The 22117-nt window shown below is 38.2% G+C and overlaps 1 protein-coding gene across 2 annotated transcripts in view; it reads right to left on the bottom strand.

Moving 5' to 3' along the window:
- The window catches only part of HOOK3 (hook microtubule tethering protein 3), a 69556-nt gene that overhangs the window by 16297 nt on the left and 31142 nt on the right, over positions 1–22117 (bottom strand). The window contains exons 6-11 of one of the 2 annotated variants that reach the window (XM_060763686.2): positions 18865–18932; positions 14435–14497; positions 12111–12194; positions 9455–9618; positions 8499–8639; positions 2106–2307 (exon numbers count right to left, since the gene is read on the bottom strand). In XM_060763686.2, the coding sequence (XP_060619669.2) occupies positions 2106–2307; positions 8499–8639; positions 9455–9618; positions 12111–12194; positions 14435–14497; positions 18865–18932 (722 nt within the window). The remainder of the gene's footprint in view (positions 1–2105; positions 2308–8498; positions 8640–9454; positions 9619–12110; positions 12195–14434; positions 14498–18864; positions 18933–22117) is intronic. The other variant, XM_060763687.2, reaches the window with a different exon arrangement.

Here is a 22117-nt window from a genome sequence, read left to right as displayed (position 1 = left end):
AATGCCACTACCTGAAAAACAGTATGAACTTATTATACTGCTTACATTATTTTATAATCATTATAAGAATTCACCAGTAAAATCCTGCTAATGGAAAAAGCCACTGATTTTCGCTTTAAAAAATAAGCAAAAATATCTATTTTTAGCCAGCCATTATATAACCACTTAACACAACTGTTTGCCATTTTCATTTATTTATTAAGTGAAAATAGTCATTCTACTTGAAATTACTAAACTGTGATAAAATGTAATGACTACTAAGACTGTTGACTCACTAATAAAGGCAAATACAAAGGAAATTGATGTACATGTATTGTATGAATCGAGAAGACCTGAGGATGTATTTCATCTTAATACATCCTCAGGTCTTCTCAACTCATACAATTGGACTATAAGCTTCTTTTACATCTGATGTTTAAAAAATAAACTGTAAGATTATTCAGCTACAACAGTCATTTACTATACATACTTGTGTATAAATCAACTGCATGTTTTAAGTTGAGGGCAGTTCTTTGGGTCCAAATTTATGACCTTTGATATGACACATGGATAGGCCATTCCTCAGAGAGGACAAAGGGAGCCAGACACTGTGGTTTTCCCATCCAAACATTCAAAGAAGTCAGAAGTGGTTTCATAGCAAACAGAGTGAGGTAACAGAGTGGAGGAGGCAAATGATTATTTTAAATTCTCCTGAGATGAACTACGATATGCTATGTATAGTTGGTTTCTTTTTATAACATAATCAATTATTCTTAGCTGCACTGGAAAAGAAAAAAAATAGTAGCATCGTAGTTCCTATGGGTAACCTCATGTTGACCTGTGTTTCACTAATTCATCTTAATACCCCCAGTTTCTACCCAATATTCTGCTGCTACATTGATATCACCCCACTTCTAAAGTCTTTCACTGGCTGTCTACCCTTTTAAACAATCCAGTGTCGGATTCTGGTTTTATTGTTTAAAGCATTTGTGTTCTCTTTTTAAATTAAATTTTATGTATTTGACAGGAATGTCAGTTTTATTTTGTTTCTGTAAATTGATGGTGCCTGAATGAATGAATGACTGCATGACAAAATGCCAATAAAAACATCTAATAAATGTTGCAGAAAAACAATTTAACACCTTGGAGAAAATGAAGTAAAACATGTTTAAAGTTCTTTATGGAAGATCAAATGTTAAAAAAGCTTTCCAACTCATTGGAGGTGTAGCCAAAGTAGGTTCACACAGTGATTAAAATAATTATAGGGAAGACTATAACTCAACTGGTCTACCTGGGTTGTAGTTTTTGTACTGGTGATGCCTTTCTGTGATGTCTTTTCATTTTACTTATATTTCAATCCTGCAATTCTCCAAGGAATATTTTATTCATACGGTTTTGTACATCATACTTTCAGAGTTTATGACTACTCAGGGCACATCTGCACTGTAGAATGGTAGATGTACCCTAAGTGGCCATAAGCACTGAAAGTAAGAAGTGCAACCAGAAAGCTGAATGAATAAAATGAGAACTGCATATAACAACAATAACAACAAAGTTATTACCCGCCTCTCCCTGCAGCTTAAGGCAGAGTATAACATCATTAAAATGAGATAAAACACTATTAAAGCACACAGAACAAGATACACCGTGTTAAAATATAAATTACAATCAACTGATGAAATGCAGATTAAAATTTTGTTATTGAGGAATAAGCAGGATTACAGTGGTTTGACAGCACTTAAACTGCCATGACCCAATGCTATAGAATTACAGGAGTTGTAGTTTTACACATTCTTTAGCCTTCTCTGACCAAGATTGCTGGTGCCTCAACAAACTACAACTCTCATGATTCCACAGCATTGGGACATGTTAGATAAAGTGGTATCAAACTGCTTTAACTTTACAGTGCAGATGCATCTTTAGGGAACTTTACAACTCTTAATAGCCTAAGAGGGCAACTCTCAGTACATTACATCACAAAGAGTATATTTGAGAAAGTGTTTTATGCACATTTACAGTTACCTAAACATTTGCCTGGCTGGGAAACAGAAGAAACTGTAAAGTAATAACCAGTATGTGTCATCTCTGAAAGATGGAAAAGTCAGTCATTCGATTTCTGTGCTCACCTGTCTTTTGTATGTCTCCAGCTGACTGCGGGCTGCATTGGCTTTCCTCAACTCTTCTTCTAAGCTGACAGTGTTTTGCATGTACATCGTGTTCTTCTCCTCTAGGAGTTTAACTTGCCTTCGTAGATCCCCAAGATCTTCCAGCTTCTTCTTGTATGAATCCACTTGGCTTTCTAACTTGGCCACTTTGTCTGAGGAATGCCTAGGAGGAGAGAAGGTTGCAAAAATTCAGCAGTCAAATATCCCCTTCAAATCATATTTTGATGGATTCAGAATATTTATCACAGCATCATAAAGTTATAAGGAGTCACATTCCTTTCCTCCCATTCAAACCAATTATTTCCAGAACATGGATAAGCGTGGCCAGCTTCTTTCAGACAGTAGAAATAAATGCTGCAGTATTATAAAACTTTATTTTATTAAGAGATAGGGGAATCTATCTATCTGTATAACTCATACCTATATCCATATGATTCTTCGTGTTGAGGAATCACGAGTCCCAAATATTTCCCTGTGAGTTTGACAGCAGACTAGGAACCTGTCCAAGATGAGCAATGTTTTCTACACTACAGTGACCACTTTGCCTGCTCCTTCTTTCGCAACCACTACTTTTGTTGCACAGAATGATCCGAGGAAGTCCTCAATGGAAGAACAGGCAGATTTCAGCATGTTGCATTTTATTTATGTATATATCTATGTATTTATTTATTTATTTATTTTGCATATTTGTGTCTTGTCCTTCTCACCCATGAGGTGGACTCTGGGCGGTTTCACACCAGGCAACCATTCAATGCCATCACACAATTTATAAATAACAATTACAAATTAAAACAATTAGTTAAAAATCAATTATTAACACATTCATTTAAAATCACATAAATGAAGGCTGCAAAAGATAAGAGGACACCAATCGTCATGGCATCAATGCTACTGGATCAGAACTTCTTTCTGATGAGTTGGTCGATGTGCTCTGATCTCCACACATAAAACAAATTCACATAAAGGTTTTTTCCCAAGCAAACTAAGCAACAAAAGTGCCATGGCGATCAGAGAGTGGCAACAGGGGCAAGGCTGTGAAATCTGGAAGCCCCTAGCTACAGACCGCCACTTGGGCAGTGGATATGGATTCAGTCATTCTAACCCATTGCCAAGACTCTACCTTCAAAAGACAATCCTAGTTGGTCACAAATAATTGCCTATGATGATGCATATGTTTAGTTTTCAACTTACTCATATTAAAGCATTTATTTTGTCCACACACGTACAGACTCTCCAATTTTAAAATAATAATTTCATTTTCAATCCATATCATGTGTATTGTTAACCATCAGCTCTATTTTTATTTTAGTACACATTGATACACATGCACAGAGATACCCCTAAAATACACAGCTTTCCACTATTATAACACTATTTAATGATTTTTTTAAAAAAAATCAGTTCCTGTTTTGAAAGTGTTATTACCTATTTAATTGTGCGGTACTTACTTTTAAAGTAGCTATTATACTCCAGAAACTTTGTTTTTGTGACTGCCACAAACTATGTTGAATTGGCTGAGACTCTGGGAGCTATTCATTGAAAAACTATAGCAAAATGTGCTGCAGGATATCCCGCAAAAACAAAGTTTTTGCAGTTTAATAAACTTTTTCCATGTTTTAATGATAGAACAAATTAGGAATTTATAACCTAGGAACAAAAATCATGTTACATAGTAATAGTAATAAATGTTACTGATTAGCCCTTAGGCCATATCACAATACCAAACCAAACAAAAAGGCTTGATAAGACTTGATTATACTTTATATAGTAAGTTAAATGAAACACTAATAACAATACAGTAAATAATTATGATAAAACTAAATAGAAGTCGGTTCCCAGAGGAGCTGGCATATGGGAGAGAGCTCCCAAGGATTGAAGGTTTTAAGAATTCATTTTTATTAAGTAACCCTATTGTATTTTATCAAATTTACTTCAATAAGATTCCCCTAAAGATTAGGGCTCAATTAAAAATATTTGAAGCCCATGAAAGGTTTCTAAATTGAGCAATGGGAAAAAGGAAAAAAAAGAAAGCAGCTTCTTTTCCTTTTTCCCAGGTTCACTCCCAGGCTCACTCCCAGGCTCACTCCCTCAGCCAAAACACACCAAACAGCTAAGAATTGAAGACTGTTTTGCATGGAAAGGAAATGTAAGTAAAACAAACCTTACTCCTACGGCTAATAGATTCCACATCTTGGAAGGAGAAACTCAGATAGAGCAGGGAATAGAACAGGTACTGGAATCTCCCTTGCCTACCAGAAAGGAACTGGAAGGAGACCAGGGTCATAAACTGGGAGCCTCGCAGGTGTTGCTACTATATGCATTTAGCCCAGATACCTGCTGCAGAGATCCTGAAATGAAGCCTAAAACTAAAAGGTCAACTAAAAAACAAAACCAGAAGGTGAAGACACCAACGTGGAAAAACTGAACAAAGCTATGCCTGATCACAGCCCAAACTGTAATTTCGATATTTGATCAGCTATCAGGTATAAAAGATAAGCTGAACAAGCTAAAAGGTGATACAGAGACCCTTATGCAACTCAGGTCCTTTTACTACTACCTACATTGCTTGTGGAACAGATGTGCTTGAGCCTCATATTTATGCCCAATGTGCAATTGGTTGAAGAAAATGTTAAAAGACTGGATAAAAAGTCATGTTACACAGTATAATCATACTCAAATGCTCTGATACAACTACACTCAAGCTTGCTCTAAAAATCTGCCTCTAACACAATGCTTTAATTAAACTAAATCCAACACTGTTGCTGCAGAGGCATGTTGTAGCAAGGATGCAAACTGGAAATTAAAGGCATATAGTGAAGCTACGGTCACCATATGAGGAACTGTTACCACTAGGGTGTTTGGGGGGGGGGGGGTGTTAGTTTTTCTTGGCAAATTATCTCCTCCTCCTCTCCCATATTCTTTCAGAAACTGAAGGTTTCTGGATTTACTTCTGCAGAAAAGGCACACACTACAAATTTGGACTGAATTCTTACTGTTTATAAAACAACATCCATGAAAATAAGAGAGACAGACAAACAGTAAGCTGAAACTTATCATAAGGGAGAAAGTGCTCTAAGATAACATAAAAATGGTGTTCAAAATGATATTACTGTTTTCCACTGAACAATTTAGTCGGTAGAATTAGTCCAACGTGCAGCAGCCAGGTTACTAATGGGAGCGGGGTACAGGGAGCATACTACTCCTCTGTTGCGCCAGCTCCACTGGCTGCCAGTCAGCTTCCGAGCACAATTCGAAGTGCTGGTCTTAACCTATAAAGCTCTAAACGACTCCGGCCCAATTTACCTTTCCGAACGTATCCTCCCCTATGAGCCATCAAGATTACTAAGATCGTCTGGAGGGGCCCTGCTCTCGATCCCATTGGCCTCACAGGCACGGCTGGTGGAGACGAGAGACAGGGCCTTATCGGTGGTGGCCCCTTGACTCTGGAACTCCCTTCCACTGGAGATCAGAACTGCCCCTTCGATCTTAACGTTCAGGAAACAGGTGAAAACCTGGCTTTGGGGATTGGCATTCAACGAATGAGCCATGATCCTGTGATATGGATGGATGACGACGAATAATGACTTTGATGACGACTGACCACTGTAATCATATGATTGTATTTTTGCCATTTTAATTGTTTCAATGTTTTAATGTTTTAGTGTCATTTAGAAATATGATGTTTTAATGACTGTCTGTAATATTGATGTTGGAAACCAGCCCGAGTCCCTCGAATGGAGGTGAGAAGACCGGCATACAAAACTACCAAATAAATAAATAAATAATAAATAGAAAAATTATCCCTATAAAAACCTTTGTTAGTAATTTAACAGGTCCTTTGCGATACTGGAACAGAAAAAGGACAAAACTACATCAATTGCAGGACACAGAACTCCACCATATGACTTTCAAGATAATTCAATGATAGGATGCAGCTGAGCTGAGGAGCACGCGCATGAAGAGAGAGTTCTTGAGGTTTGCAGGTTTTAGGATTTTTACTAAGCAGCCCTATTTTATCAAATTTACCTCGATAAAACGAGCCCAAAGAAAAAGGCTCAAATAAAAGTCCTTGGAGCCTATGAAAGGTTTCTAAACCAGTGGTTCTCAACCTTTGGGCCTCTAGGTGTTTTGGACTTCAACTTCCAGAAATCCCAGCCAGCTTACCAGCTGTTAAGAACTGTGGGAGCAGACGAACAAAACACCCGGAGGCCCAAAGGTTGGGAAACACTGTTCTAAAGTGAGCAATGGGAAAGAGGAAAAGAAGGAAGCAGCCTGTTGTTAGCCCAGGTTCACTCCAGCAGCTGAAATGTAACAGTCAAGAATTAAAGACTGTTTTGCATTGAAAGGAAATGTAAGTAAAGCAAAACTTACTCCTACGGCTAATGGATTCAAAACCTGGAAGGGGAAACTCAGATAGAGCAGGGAATAGAACAGATATTGGAATCCCCCTTGCCTACCAGAGAGGAGCTGGAAGGAGACCAGGCATTTAGCCGATATACCTGCTGCAGGGATCCTGAAAGGAAGCCTAAAACTAAAATGTCAACTAAAAAACAAAACCAGAAGGTGACGACACAGACATGGGAAAACTCAACAGAGTTTATGGCAAAACAATACCTGATTACAGCACAAACTGTAATTTCAATATTTGATCAGCTATCAGGTATCAAAGATAAGCTGAACGAGCTAAAAGGTAATATGGAGACCCTTATGAAAAAACACAATTCCAGTCCTTTTACTACTACCTGCATTGCTTCTGGAACAGATGAGCTTGAGCCTCATATATTTGTCCAATGGGCTGAGAAAGAGCAATTGCTTAAAGAAAATATTAAAAGACTGGATAAAAAGTTGCAGCCCCAAAAGAGCAACCATCTAACTTTTAGTAAGATAAAGTCCACAGATAGGATAACTATTAGGAATCTTGAATGTAAAAAAGGTAAAGGTTTCCCCTTGACATTAAGTCTAGTCTTGTCCGACTATGAGGGGTAGTGCTCATCTCCATTTCTAAGCCAAAGAGTAGGCTTTGTCCATACACACCTCCTAGGTCATGTGGCCAGAATGACTGCATGGAGTCACAGTCGGAGCTGTACCTATTGATCTACGTGAGTTTGCATGTTTTTGAACTGCTAGGTTGGCAGAAACTGGGGCTAACAGTGGGAGCTCACCTCGCTCCCTGGATTTGAACCACCAACCTTTTGGTCAGTAAGTTCAGCAGCTCAGCGGTTTAACCTGCTGTGCCAACTTATCCTCTGTTATATCTAACTGTTTATTACAACTAAAGCGGATAGCCCTCAACATTTCTAAGAACAGATATAGCATTGGTTGCTGGAACACCAGGAAAGCAATTAAAATTCCCTGGGGAAACTTCTTCATTGCCAACAGGGGCAGCTAGACCTAGACACTGTTGAATGGCTCCTGGGAGGCCTTAGTCGAAAGTGGATCCTGCTGAACTTCAAACAATCCACTATTTCTAGTCCAATATCAAATCTTTCCCATCAGTCTTTTGTGATAAAGGGATCAAACCACTACTTCCTGATATGAGAGCCCCCAGGGTTGCTACCTCGCCACCAGTGACCCTGAGGAACCAAGAGTGTGGGAATCAATCTGTTTTATTTGAAGAAAATACCCCCACACTAATTGAGGATGCTTTCATTGATGCCTTTGGCTCGTCCACAAGACAAGAGCAGAATAATATGTTGAATAAGTTGGAAAACCTGAAGAGGGACTTGATTACAGCGGTAACAGCAGAAACACAAATAGACCTTGTTTCACCAAATATTGATTAGGATTGTTCACTCACACTGAATAAAGGAATGACCAATTATGAGCAGCCAAAGGAAAGTAGGTGGCATCCTTTCGGAACAATAAAGGATCTTACAAATAAGACATGCAGTTGGGATTTGTGTAAAAAACCAGGAGACAGGAGAGGGGAGCTGTTATGGACACACAGTTAAAGAAGCAGATGCAGACTGATACAACAATCATATCTCCATCCCTAACACTAATGATGTTGAATAAAGCCCCGACAGGACAAAATCAGTTGAAAGCTGACTACTCTGACTATAATTCTCAAGACTAGAGGCAGATAATTTTAGAGCCCTCATTGGATGAGGAGGAGATGGATGCAACTGATCAGGCACCCCTTCCTGATGAGACATTGTGGAACGAGAAAGACCAACAACAACAATTACATTCTCTGGTCGAGAAAGACCAACAACAACAATTACATTCTCCAGTGAAGAAAACTGAACAGCCCCACAATAACTGTGCTTCTATTGGTTGTATTGAATTTCAAGACACAGATGAAATATGCATGAGAAATGAAAAGTACACATTCCAAAGAATCAACTCATTTACCTTAGTACATCCATTTCATCTTTTAGAGACTGGGCTTCTTCAGCTAGATTTGTTAATTCTTCATTTTGTTGCCGCAATTCGACTATCTCTTTTTCAAGCTCTTCACAACGAATTCGATAATCATCCTTTGCTGCTTCTAGTCTACAAGAGAATGCCAGAACAGATTGAACAAAAATAGTCACTCCCCACAAAGAATGACAAATCTTAGTTCTCTACTAGATATCTTAAGGTACTGAAAACAGACCACACAGTGTTTTTATAACAAAACAAAAAACCCAAAAAAAACCTTGAACAACTGTGATCAAAATCCAAAACAGTTTGTTACACAGCTTTCTCTACACTCTACACAGCTGTTGTACACTGACTAATTAAGTGGGACACCAATTGCTTTACTATTTTTAATCTGTCTTAAAGAAGATTTTAATTGGTTTTAATTCTGTTGTTATTTAATACTAGTTCAATCTCGATTTATACCTTCTTAATTACATCTGTTTTATTGCATTTGTCTTTTTTCAAGCTGGGAGAAAGTGGCAATATAAATGAAGCAATAGATAGGCGGATAGATGGATAGCCCATAAACAGACTCCCTCCAAAAAATCTCCTGATTCTCAAAGATTATTCATTCTGAAAAACATTATGGGGATGTGGGAGTACTTTTGCATTTTATTTTGCCTCAATGGTCTTTTTTAGAATTAGGAGGCCAGGAGAAAGCCACTTGGGACCATTATTTAAAAAGCTGGGGGTAGGGACACCATATGTACGGCAGTAGGGTACAATTCTACAAATCTGCGCAGAGAGCTAATGTTGATCATTCAATTCCTGGAAACTGCTCATCACAGTTATATCTCCAATTGTTTATGATACAGACAGATCTAATTAATTTTAATGATCAACAGAAATGAACTAAGCATGAATAGGAAACAGAGACATCTGCAGGATTAGGATTAGCATCTTACCTAAAAGTTTCCTCTTGGAGCTGTTCTAATTGTGACTGTAGCTGCAGATGCCTCCGACCAGCTGGGCTGTTGGGATCTTCTATGGAATCCGACTGATTCAAGCGTTCCATCAAAACCTGGTTCTCCGCTAGCAAACTACTTTTCTCCTCTTGCAATGCAGCAACCTGTTACCAAAATTCAACAAAAACTGACAATGGGCACCTGAGAAAGTACACAGGCATCATAAAGAAAGATGAAAAGAACGAAGTAGCAGCTCAGATTAGACAAGACTAATCCCACATTATCAAGACTAACAGCAGAAAGAAGTGAACAGACAATAGTGTCAGCTATTAATCTGCTTTTAATCTGCTTTTATACCTGATCTACTTGGGAACTGCGATTCCCTTCCTTGGGCACCGATGCCCCATTCTGTACTGTGCTGGTCAAAGACCGTAATAAATCACTGATTGATTGATTGAATAGTGTCAGATCAATAGTATTAAGTCCTATTTGTGTATCTGACTCCTTCCAACAAGCTGAAGATAGATACACCGGATTGCATCTCTTCTGACCAGATAGCTGATCATCTGCAAGGAGTTTATCAAAATTGGATTTTTTTACACAAACCAAAAAAATCACTAGTAGGCTTTTTGACATTCTGGAAGCAATGGAGATTTTGGATGATGTCTGCATGCATTCATGTGGCACCAATTACTGTGTTTTCTGCTGTATAAACTACTTTTTAATCCATGAAAATCTTCTCAAAAGTCGGGTGTCATCTTCTATGCTGGGGTCATATAAAGTCGGGTGTCATATGCTGCAGGCATCCGGGATATCCGGGGTATGGAATAAAGAGACAGAGCGGCGATGTGCCCAAAGAAACACACCTCTTTCACCCGTCTGGCTCAACCTTGTATCCTATTACCGTACTTCCTTCTCTGCCTCTCAAATCTCGCTCCTGAGGACTGTAGTGAAGTGGTGCAAGCACGCATGTGCAAGATCTGAGAGCTAGAGGAGGAGGTATGGTAATAGGAAAATTACCATATTGAGATCAAATCCGATCTTTTAAAAAAATATATTTGGTGTCCATTGGAAGAGGGGTAGTCTTATAGGGTGAGTAGATACCAAACTCTATATTTTAACTGGAAAAGTTGGGGGCCATCTTATATGCCCAGTAGTCTTATACGCCAGAAAAGACGGTACTTCATGTGGGTTTGGTCTGAATCTGAATTTTGTGGTACTGAGATTCTCTGATAGGCAAGGGATGTTTTGTCTATCAGTGCAAGAGAAGCCAATGGTACCAAAGTGTGTGAAGCAATGCTCATAAAACCTGTGAAAAGAGCCATCCTTATTTTGGCTGGTGCGATCAGCCATGTTAATAAACAACTCCTAAAGAAGGGTTTTACGATGCAAACCCCTATTTCAATGGGTTTTGTGGAAAAGTGCTCTGTAATGGGAGTGCTTATCCACAGTATCAGCCTCTCCAATAAAAGGAGGAACTTAGAAAAGTAATCTATCAGGAGGATTTGACCCCCCACAGGAGACACGTGTCTTAAAGTATGTTGTTGGCAGCATACATCAGAGAAGAGTCAAGAAAAAAACAAACTGGAGAAGAAAAAGTAACACATGAAATCCCCCATGATGCAGTTGCAATGGTGTGCAAAGCAAAACTGAGGAAGTTTGACTAAGAACTGGATTGAACGTGTGTGATATTGGGGGAGTGGGGAGTGTGCTTAGCCAAACAGATCTAGCTTTAGATGTTTCCAGAGATAGTTTGTGCAGGTGGAGAATCTCATAGATGTTGTTACAAAACTATGAAGAAGAAATAATATTAATTATAGTACAGAGAGCAACATGTTACCACTTTCACTATAACTCAGATCCATAATACCAAGTGCATTAAGCTATTTGAAATAATCATCATCCTGACCTGGTATAGCATTATGCACTTCAGCTACACCAAACCTGGTGCCTGTCAGGTGTGTTAGATTACATCAACCATCATACATGTCAGCATATCCTATGGTACTGCTGGCTGGATGATGAGAGTTGTACTCCAACACAACTGAAGAGCAGAGATTGGGCTCAATAAGCACACAGGCAGCTCAGCAATGGGAAGATGAACAAGGTACAACATGTTATAAAAATGAGGTAGCTAGCATACAGAGAAGTTATTAAACTTGTGTCAATAGCAAAAGTAAATGCAGCTTCAACAAACACTCAGGCAAACCAGGATATATATAAATGTGTATATTTTAAGTTGTTAGATGTGAGCAACACAGGGTTGATTTCAAATGCAACCAAGGATCTTCTGCACCTTTCCTCCTCCCTGGCTGCCTCTTTTGCAGCAAACCACATTTTTCTATTACTGTTGAAAGTAGTAAACTATGTTTTGATGTGATTGGACAAGTTAGAGAGAAACGTAAAGGTAGTGCACAAGCCATTATTTAAATAATGCTAAAGAATGGCAACAAATAACAATTTCACAATCTTCTTGAATCGGGCTACACTACTAGTTAATGAATACCAATGCTCATGAATACAAATGTCATAACTGTAAATTAATGAGAAATCAATCTCTATGGTGAGTTCTATATTATCTTTATATTCTATATTCAGATTCAGAATTCAGAGTATCAAATCAGACTTAAAGATTGCTGTACAGAAGTCTTCTTACCTGCATATCCAGTTCATGGCATCTCTGAGCAATTTCTTCTTTGGTTGATAATGCTTCATTTAATTCTTCTGTTGTTTTCTTTAACTGTGTTTTTAAATATAACACAATTTCATTTACTGAAATCACATAATGATCAATTTCTCTATGGCTACGTTCCAAAGGAATTATTCATGCATGGGAAAGGAATTGTACATGCAGCCATAGTTAACTCTGATAGTTTATCTGCAAAATCTCCCAGTCCCAAAGAGACACAGCATTTGCCTCTTAGGTGCTGACAAGTATTGAAAAGAAATGTATGACACCATCAGGAGCATACATTGCCCATAACTGAATGATTTTTTTAAAAAAATTAAAGCACATAGCTGTAAGATCAACTACTGCCATGGCGCAAACACAAATGTAATCTATAAACAAGAAATAGATAACATAAAACACAATGGGCCCCCCAAACTATAAATACCAGAAATAATGTTTTGCATATTTCAAACTTTCTAAAACCACTTTTCTTTACGAATGCAAGGAATAAACTGTGTCCATTTCAACTATTGTTGTTTTTTGTTTTGTTTTTCTTTTTGTTTTGTTTTTTGCATACAACACAAACAACTGGGAAATGAAACACAAGGAACACATAACAAAGGTAAAACCTGCCAAGCTCCACGGTTCTATTCCTATTGAGAATAATACTAAGCCGATTATATTTAGAGGAAGAGGCAATCGCTTTCTTCCAAGCTGTATTATTTGTCTATCTACCTCAACAAGGTTTCCTCGAACAGTAGCAGCTCTACAGTGTTTCAGGAAAGTGATTCTTTTATCAAAACCATGGTTCCTGATCTCTTTTTACCAAGACACATCTCAAACGGGGATCCCATGCATAAAAAGAACATTGTCTGCTACCAAGAGATTTCCCCTCCCAACGTATCTTAACATGTATGTATTCTTATTCTTAGCTGGGGGTGGTGACAGCTGACAGGGAGCTCTGGTGTGGGCTGGTCCATGAGGTCATGAAGAGTCGGAGACGACTGAACGAATGAACAACAACAACAACAACATGTATTCTTATAAGGGAGCAGCATTTATTGTAGTTATGACAGCCATACCCTTTTCCTCAATACATTTACAAAATTAGCAAAAAATATTTGAGAATGGATAGTCACAGAATGTGTGCTGGTATATTTGCGCCTAAAAGCTGCTATGTGTGATGGCCCAAAAAACTTGGAATTACAAATAACAATTTCAGGGTAGCTCCATTGTTCGCATGTTATAACTGGTTTGGTTTATTTCTCTCACTCAGAGGAAGGAGGAATACAATATCCAGGTGCACGTGCCCCATTTCTTTTCAGGTATCAAATAACCTTTGTAGTTGGGAGAAGTTTATTCCACAATTAAAGGACTGAGATATTAACTAAAATATGTAGTCTAGATATATTCTATTCTAAGTGAACATCTTAATTACGTAGCATAAGCTTCATTTCTTTATAACAAGCAAGTGTATGTTTACACACATTTTATGAGTTACACACTTGTTGTAGCTTGCTGAACCTGTTTGTTCAGCAAGGAGGGAAGGAGAAATTTGCAATAGGTGAAGTCTGAAATTTGACTGGATGAGTATCAGAAACACTGCTTCTTAAATTTAATACCCCCTGCATTTCCACCCTTCTATTTTTTTTTAGCACAGAGAAAGCAGAACATGCTGTAGAACAGTGGTTCTCAACCTGGGGTCCCCAGATGTTTTTGGCCTACAACTCCCAGAAATCCCAGCCAATTTACTAGCTGTTAGGATTTCTGGGAGTTGTAGGCCCAAAACATCTGGGGACCCCAGGTTGAGAACCACTGCTGTAGAAGAAAGATTCACTTTGATCACAACTTTGGAAATCAGGTTGATAAAAATGATGTGATATTCTGCTGAATTTATTCTTTAATGGCAACATTTCTGAACCTTTTATATTTTACATTTAATAGTCGGCCATCCACATTTGCAGGTTTGTCTTTTGTGGATTGGATTAAAATGTTCTCTCTAGAAATCTCAAGGTCCTCCCATGAGATTCTCTGGTCAATTACAACAGACAATCTAAATATTCTAAAGATAAGTGTTTTCTCAGATTTTAAAAACAAGATTAAAAATAATGTTTTACAGCAAATGTGGAGGGCTGACATTAGTACAGATTTGTTTGCTGCTTATACTGAAATTTCTCAAAAGATATTTACAGATATGAATGTGAAAATGCAAAGAAAAAGGAAAGCTCTAGTTCAATTACAACTGTCTAGAAAAATGGCACATTGAGCTTCACTAATGAAAGTAAGAAGAAACATCTGGTGTTAGATACCTGACGATCAAGATCAACGTAAGCATCATTTCCAGCAGTGACTGGAGATTCTTTACTCATCAACTGCAATTAGATTACACTGGATTAGAGAAAGCAAAAGGTTTATTTGTATTCGTTAACGAAACAGGGCAATCTAAAATACAAGGAATCTTAGGGCAAAATCAAGTATACAAAAAGTCAGAAATAATCAATCAAGAAAGTAACTTACATTGACTAATTGGTTCCACAGTACAGTAATCCTTTGCATAAATTTTGAGGGAGTTGAGGAAAGTGGGCAGGGGTAACACCTCTGCTGTTGTTAATGCCATGAACTCTCAACATCTTACATTTCATGTCACTATTTAGGCCCTAAATGAACTTTGTATATTTTCCAGACACATATATATCTTTCTTTGAACACAGAATGTTCAAAATTGCGTATATGTGTGTAAAATAAATGTCACAGTCAAAGTCCCAAATTTATGTAGTGTGCTGAAAAAAGCTGAATAGAATCTTAGGCGACAAGATCCTAAATTAGAGACATTTCTAAATGTTTGGATAACCAGGTTGTCAGGTTCTGTTAGCAAAACACAAGTAGGTAACTTATCTATATATATAAATCTGTTAGGTTGGTTCAACCGGACAGCAAAACTCCACAACCCCCCAACGAAACTGTACCAAAATTGCCATGCCCATAACACAACCCACAAGGTACAAACATATCTACTCAAAATGAAAAACAACACAACAACACACTCACAAAACGGCAAAACAACAAAACTCAAAAAAACCAACGAAACTTAACCAAAATTCCCATGCCCATAACACAACCCACAAGGTACAAACATATCTACTCAAAATGAAAAACAACACAACAACACACTCACAAAACGGCAAAACAACAAAACTCACAAACCCCCCAACGAAACTTAACCAAAATTCCCATGCCCATGACACAACCCATAAGGTACAAACATATCTACTCAAAATGAAAAACAACAACACAACACACTCACAAAACAGCAAAACAACTGAGCATGCGCATTGGTGCCCAGCCGCAAGTTCCCTGGCGCGCGCACACAGTCTTCCGGCCAACGTTCCCTCTGCGGAAGCCATGCCCACTCCAAGCCCTGCCGCGGCGCTTCCCGCACACACCCCCGCCGCACGCACACACACAACCCCACGCTCCATCACTCCCCCCACCGCACACACACACACAACCTCATGCTCCATCACTCCCCCCACCGCCACACACACACGCGCAACCCCACTCCCCCCCACTGCCGCACACACACACGCAACCCCACTCTCCATCACTCCCCCCGCCACCGCACACACACACAACCCCACGCTCCATCACTCCCCTGCCCCAATCTTACCTCCTTTTACTTCACGCCACCTCCAAACCCCACCCCGCCCCTTCCCACCCTGTCAAAATCCAGGAAAGACAGGAAGGAAGGAAAGAAGGAAGAAAGAGAAAGGGAGATAAAGAAAAGGGGGAAGGAAGGAAAGTTAGAGAAAGAAGGAAGAAGAAAAGGAAAGAAAAGGAAAGATGGAAGGAAAGAAAAGAGAGACAGCAGAAGAGAAATAAAAAGGGGGAAGGAAGGAAAGAGGTAGAGAAGGAAGAAATGAGAGACAGAGGGAGGGAAAGAAAAAGGGGGAAGGAAGGAAGGAGAGAAGGAAAGGAAAAAGGGAATAAAGGAAGGAAAGAGGGAGTGAAGGAAGGGCGAAGATGTAGAGAAAGAGGGAGGGAAGGAAAGAAGGAAAGAGAGAAGGAAGAAAAGAGACCAGAAGAGAAAGAAAAAGGGGGAAGGAAAGAAGGAGAGAAGGAAAGAAAAAAGGGAATGAAGGAAGGAAAGAGGGAGTGAAGGAAGGGGGAAGATGTAGAGAAAGAGGGAGGGAAGGAAAGAAGGAAAGAGAGAAGGAAGAAAAGAGACCAGAAGAGAAAGAAAAAGGGGGAAGGAAAGAAGGAGAGAAGGAAAGAAAAAAGGGAATGAAGGAAGGAAAGAGGGAGTGAAGGAAGGGGGAAGATGTAGAGAAAGAGGGAGGGAAGGAAAGAAGGAAAGAGAGAAGGAAGAAAAGAGACCAGAAGAGAAAGAAAAAGGGGGAAGGAAGGAAAGAGATAGAGAAGGAAGAGGAGAAGGAAAGATGGGAGGGAAGGAAGGAAGGAGGGAAAGAAGGAGAGAAAGAGGGAAGGTTGGCCACAGCAACGCGTGGCGGGTAAAGGTTGTTATTTCTATGATTATTATGATGCTATTATTCCTATGAGACCCTTTTAGGGGGAATGGGAGAGGTGTCAGGTCCCAGAGGCAATGCACTGCATTATTGTTATTGTTATGATGGTGGTGAAATAAAAGGAAATAAAAAGAGAAAGAAGGAAGCAAACAGGGAGGGAAGAAAGGCAAAGGAAGAAAGGGGGAGGGAATGAAGGAAAGAGAGAAGGATGAAACCAAGTAGTGAAAGAAGGAAAGAAAGAAAGAGGTAGAGAAGGAAGAAAGGAGAGAAAGGGGGAGGAAAAGGGGGAAGGAATAGGTAGGTACCTCTCTTTCATAATAGTCCAGATATCTACCTCAACTTTGATAAGTTTTATTATAGGCCACAGCAACGTGTGGCAGGGCACAGCTAGTAACATATATTGGTGAATGGGTGCACAGATGTGATGGCACATACATTTTTAAATGACTCTGAAAAATAACATGAAAGACAAAGGGCATCAGGACAATGTGAAATGTGAAATTCTGCTCAGGCATTGTGTAAAATGCCTGGACATCTTTTGTGCTTGATTTTGCATACGAAAACAGAACTCAAAGAGAGGCTAATCCTAAAATATTTATGTTTACTGCCCAGTCTTATGTGTGTGTTAATCCAAGGGTATATGAACAATTGCTAAAGCAGACCCAACCTTAGTTTCTATAATTAATTCTTTAACACAAGATCCTTTCTAATTTTCTTATCCAAATGCGTATCTCAAATTAATTGGAAAGCAGGTTACCAATGATATGATGGATACCGTATATTTGTTTTGGTTTTTTTTTTTTAAAGAGCATCATACCTAAGCATATTCAGTGATCTTATTGAGATTACCTAATAAGACATTTTGCAATATTTCAATATAAGGCTGTATTAAACCTATATTTGAGTCCAGTCAATGATGCAAGGAGTTTTGGATGAAAGAATCCTTCATAAACAATCTGTGACTGGTTTGTCTTTCTTTAATTTATATCCCACCTTTCTGCTTGCACTGGGCCCAAGACAGTTTTCATTGTTTACTACTAGATACTGCTATATATCAGAAGCAAATTAAAAATATGTTATGCTCATGAGTTTCACAATACTGATTCTTTTTATTCCAAACAATGATTTTTTAACCCCTCATCTTCTGGTATTTTTAAGTATATGATTGAATAAGTATTTTTCAATCTGCTCTGAGTCCCCTTCGAGGTTGAGAAGGGCGGAATATAAATATGGCAAATAAAATAAATAAATACTTTTCACAGCATCTTTTGAGGTTCACTGCACTGTTGAAAACTGTAATTGGTTCTCCCTGCTTCATTTCCCTCAAAAAGTATTTTCCTACTTCCTAGTTCCCACAACATTTTTACTTTTTAAACTGTATAGCTGAGAATAACAACCTTCAACACAAAATGGAAGGGCAGTACTCTGAAATTATAATACTGAAAAGCACTTTCACTTTTTCCATCACCAAATGCATTTCAGATTGCTTCCTTCACATTCTGCTATAAAGAGAGCAAGCACAAAACACACAAAGCACTGGTTTTCGTTCACCCAATTATATGCCTCGCCCTTATGCTGAAAAAAAGCCAAGGAGTCAGTGAACTTCCTTACTGAGTCATTATTCAAAAATGCTTTCTGCAATAGTAAGAATAGTTTCACAGCCCTGAAAGTGTTCCCACATTATACCCCTTTTTTCTAGGACTGCCATCTTTTGCTCATTCAATTTCAGAGAATGCCTGTTATGGCAATGTTATATTTTGTCATTCTCTGCATAACAACATCGCAGGATTGCAGTAGATTCCTGTATTGTCAGGCTATTGAACCCAAAGGCCTTTGAGAACCTTCCAACGCTAATTAAATTAGTTTTGTGGGTTGTGCCCCATTTGTGATTTTTTTCCCCTTATGAAAAAATAAAAGCATACATTCATCTTCCATCATATGGACAGGCACAGAACTATCTTACTCTTTGGAGCTTTATACATTTCAGTTGTCTACTTTCCTTTTTGTAAGTATAACCTTTAGCTTGATTCCTGCTATTAGGGAGCGAAAAACTAAAGAAAAGTGGAACATTTGATTAAATTTCTGTCCTACATTTAATTTTGCCTAGCCAGAGAGCAACAATGCCTGAACATCAAATACCACATCTTTTCTGAGAATGGCTTCTTTCTGCTAAACTGAAAGAGGCAACTGCAATATGCCTTTCTCCAACTCCTTACCTCCTGAATGGCTGTCATGACAACATGTTGGACAGACTCCTCCATCATCATGATGGTCTGGATATACTCTGTAAGAGACATTTTAGCATGCAATCATTCATAAGGCTAAACAGTCCCAAACTTCCCAAAGTATAAAAAGATTCATTTTTAAAGGTACACTTTTCTGCTAGCTGTAAATGAGCCAAAGAGTCAAGGGATTTTCACTTTGGTAGGATTTCTTTTGTTCCAGAATAAAGGGAATTTATTTTTTGCACACCTGTGACACAGTACACCACTAGTCAAAATTCTGCATTAGTAGCTTGAAAAATCAAATACAGGAGTGTGAGATAAATGCTGCTTAATTTTGAGAGATCTCCAGCCACCTTGACTGAAATTAACACTTGCTCAGTAAATTTTCAATGCAAAGAAAACTGATCTTCACTGAGAAAATGGAATAGACATTAACTAGGAAGAAGCTTATAGAAAGCAAATGAATATGAGTCAATCTTGAAAATACAGTAGAGGAAACCAGCCCTGAAAAGTGAACCATTATAGATATAGAATAGATATTTACACAACCCAGATTTGGAAGGAAAGTAACTATTATGTAAGTATGCACTCATGCTTTGAACACACAAATTTAATTGTTGAAAACTTTTTTAAACCTTTGGAACAAAAAATTATTTCCGTAGCTTAAAAGATGCTCTACTAAATATGTTTTAAACAATCACTTTCACATTCCCTTACCTACAGTAGGGTTGCTAGCATGATTTAAAGGACTAGTTCCAGGACAGATGGAAGTACTCCGTCGTAAAATCAGTCACACCAATAATACTGAAGAAAAAGTCAATGTATGGAAGGATGACTCTACAGTGCTTTCTTCAATTCAATGGGAAACTTTTCTGTGTACAGCCTACGTTAAGAGACTGAAGCAGTAAATGTCTCCCATGAGAATGTATGATATTTTAGCATTACAGAACCATCATACCTTTACACTACATCTTACTGGTTTGCTTGGCATAATTTACTGACCTGAACATTACTTTCTGAATTCCATCAGCTTTTCATCAATGTATATATCCTGTTTGGACTGTGCTCACCAAACACAGTCCAAAGTCCAGAAAAGAAGCCAGGTATTTAGAAACTTGCTATTGTTGACTTGTTGTCTAACCTCAAGACTCTTGTGTGTTTACAAAGTAAAGTCTCTTCAGGTTCACCTCTGCATTGAGACTGGATGTCACCCTCCTCCAATGCGTCAGATTTTACATGAAACACTACAAACAGGCCAAGGTACACCTTTAGCTGGGTGAGTCAAGAGATTTTCACTTTGGTAGGATATCTTTTGTTCCAGAACATGAATATGTGTCATGCTTCTCTATTTGTTTCATAGAATATGTGATAAACAATACTCTCTCCATGAAGAGCTAGTCAAGGTTTGTAGCATTGTTTCTTTCCTTTAGTTTTGGATATTTCCAAAGGATATCTTTGGAAACAGTGAATGTCTACACTTATTCCTATACTAAAATAGTGAATGTCTACACTAATTCCTTCTGTCCCATAACATCAACATCACCAATGGGTCCTTCTCCCATGGGATCAAATGAACATGTACTTGCTGTTCTCTTTGCTTTGAAAAGGGTGTGGGGATTATTTTTCCTCTGAGCTTTTCTGCACAATATCTCAGCCCACAAATTTGCAAATATTTTTGTCCCAACATTTTACACTGTAGAGCCCAAAATTAACTCAGTGACTAAATGCAACGTATTTGTTTGAATGACTTTTATCACAACAGGAGTTTGAGGGGTTTTTTTGTCTATAAAGAAGCTGCGTCGCAAGCGCATTTGGTAGGGACGAGGGACAGGGCCTTCTCTGTGGTAGCCCCCTGACTCTGGAACTCTCTCCCCAAGGACATCAGACAAGCCCCAATGTTGGCAATCTTTAGGGAGAGCTTGAAGACCTGGCTGTTCCAGTGTGCCTTTCCAGAATAGGAAACTCCTAGCATCATGTCCCAAATGCACTTTATTAGAGATTTAAGATTGTCTGCACATTGCACCTACCTCTAAAAAACCTTTACATTTTACCTGTCATGTCCAGCACTTTTAAATTTTATTCACTACATTTAGCACGGCCTTAGTTTTTAAATGCATCATGGTGTTATTGTTTTAATGTTTAGTGTTATTGCTTTAATGTTTATTGTTTTGCTTTACGAGTTTTATTGTTGTATTTGTTATGCTGTTGTTTTATTGAGGCCTTGGCCTTTGTAAGCCACACCATGTTCTTCGGGAGATGTTAGCGGGGTATAAAGATAATAATAATAATAATAATAATAATAATAATAATAATAATTGTCCATGACTGAGACTCATGAATACTGTTTAAAACTCTCAATATGACAATGTCATAAAATGCCTATTTTGTACCTTTAGTCAGGAACAAAACACAACTCTGCAGTACTAAACTATTCCACATATGGTAGGATGAGATATGTCAAAGTAGCTAGAAGTATTTTCTATAATTGAAAATTAAAAGAAACAGGTGTACCCTATAAAAACACTATTATTCTGATACCACTTATTTAGTACAATGCTTTCTGTTTACATCTTGACCTTGGCTTTTTGGAAGTGAGAGTTCTGCACTCTGGGGCAGATGAGTAATAATACAATAATAAGTAAAAACCGGTCAATGGACTACCCACATACAAGAGGAAGTTAATTACATGAAAGACATAGTGTCAGTCGTAATTGTCTAAAAAGAAATGTGGGCAGAGAGTGAAGCAACAGTATTTCAGATCAAGGGTATGGATCACAGAATACTGAAACAGGCCAATTATGTAAGCCACTTAAATGTTCCTTCTTGATCAAAAGGCAAGATGGAAAATTGATTAGAACAAATATTTAACATTCTTTTTAAAAAATTCTAAATCTCTGAGGCAAATTAGACAGTACATATTTGGGCTTTACAGAAAGGAAAAGCAGCACTTTGATATCAGATTAGAGACTTAGAGCGATACCAGAGTTAACACTACATAGTATGTAAGATGCAAACAAAACATAGGTTTGGATGCCATGCTTTCTACTTTCTGTTCCTGAATATATGTTACAGTAGTCTAAGCATGATGCAATCATGACACTGGTCGCTTATAAAAGAAGGGACACTGCTCACACATTAAATGACTTTGGGCAAAATACTCCTGACTGCCACCTCAATCATCTATGTGCAGAGCTATATCCAAAGCATCTGAAAGTTGAGATATCCTTCAGAGGACAGTGAACTT

Source organism: Anolis sagrei, chromosome 2 (genome assembly GCF_037176765.1).
Source record: "Anolis sagrei isolate rAnoSag1 chromosome 2, rAnoSag1.mat, whole genome shotgun sequence".
NCBI classification, from domain to species: Eukaryota; Metazoa; Chordata; class Lepidosauria; order Squamata; family Dactyloidae; genus Anolis; species Anolis sagrei.
The sequence above is the reverse complement of the archived record's forward strand: the minus strand, read 5'-3'. Positions and strand labels throughout refer to the sequence as shown.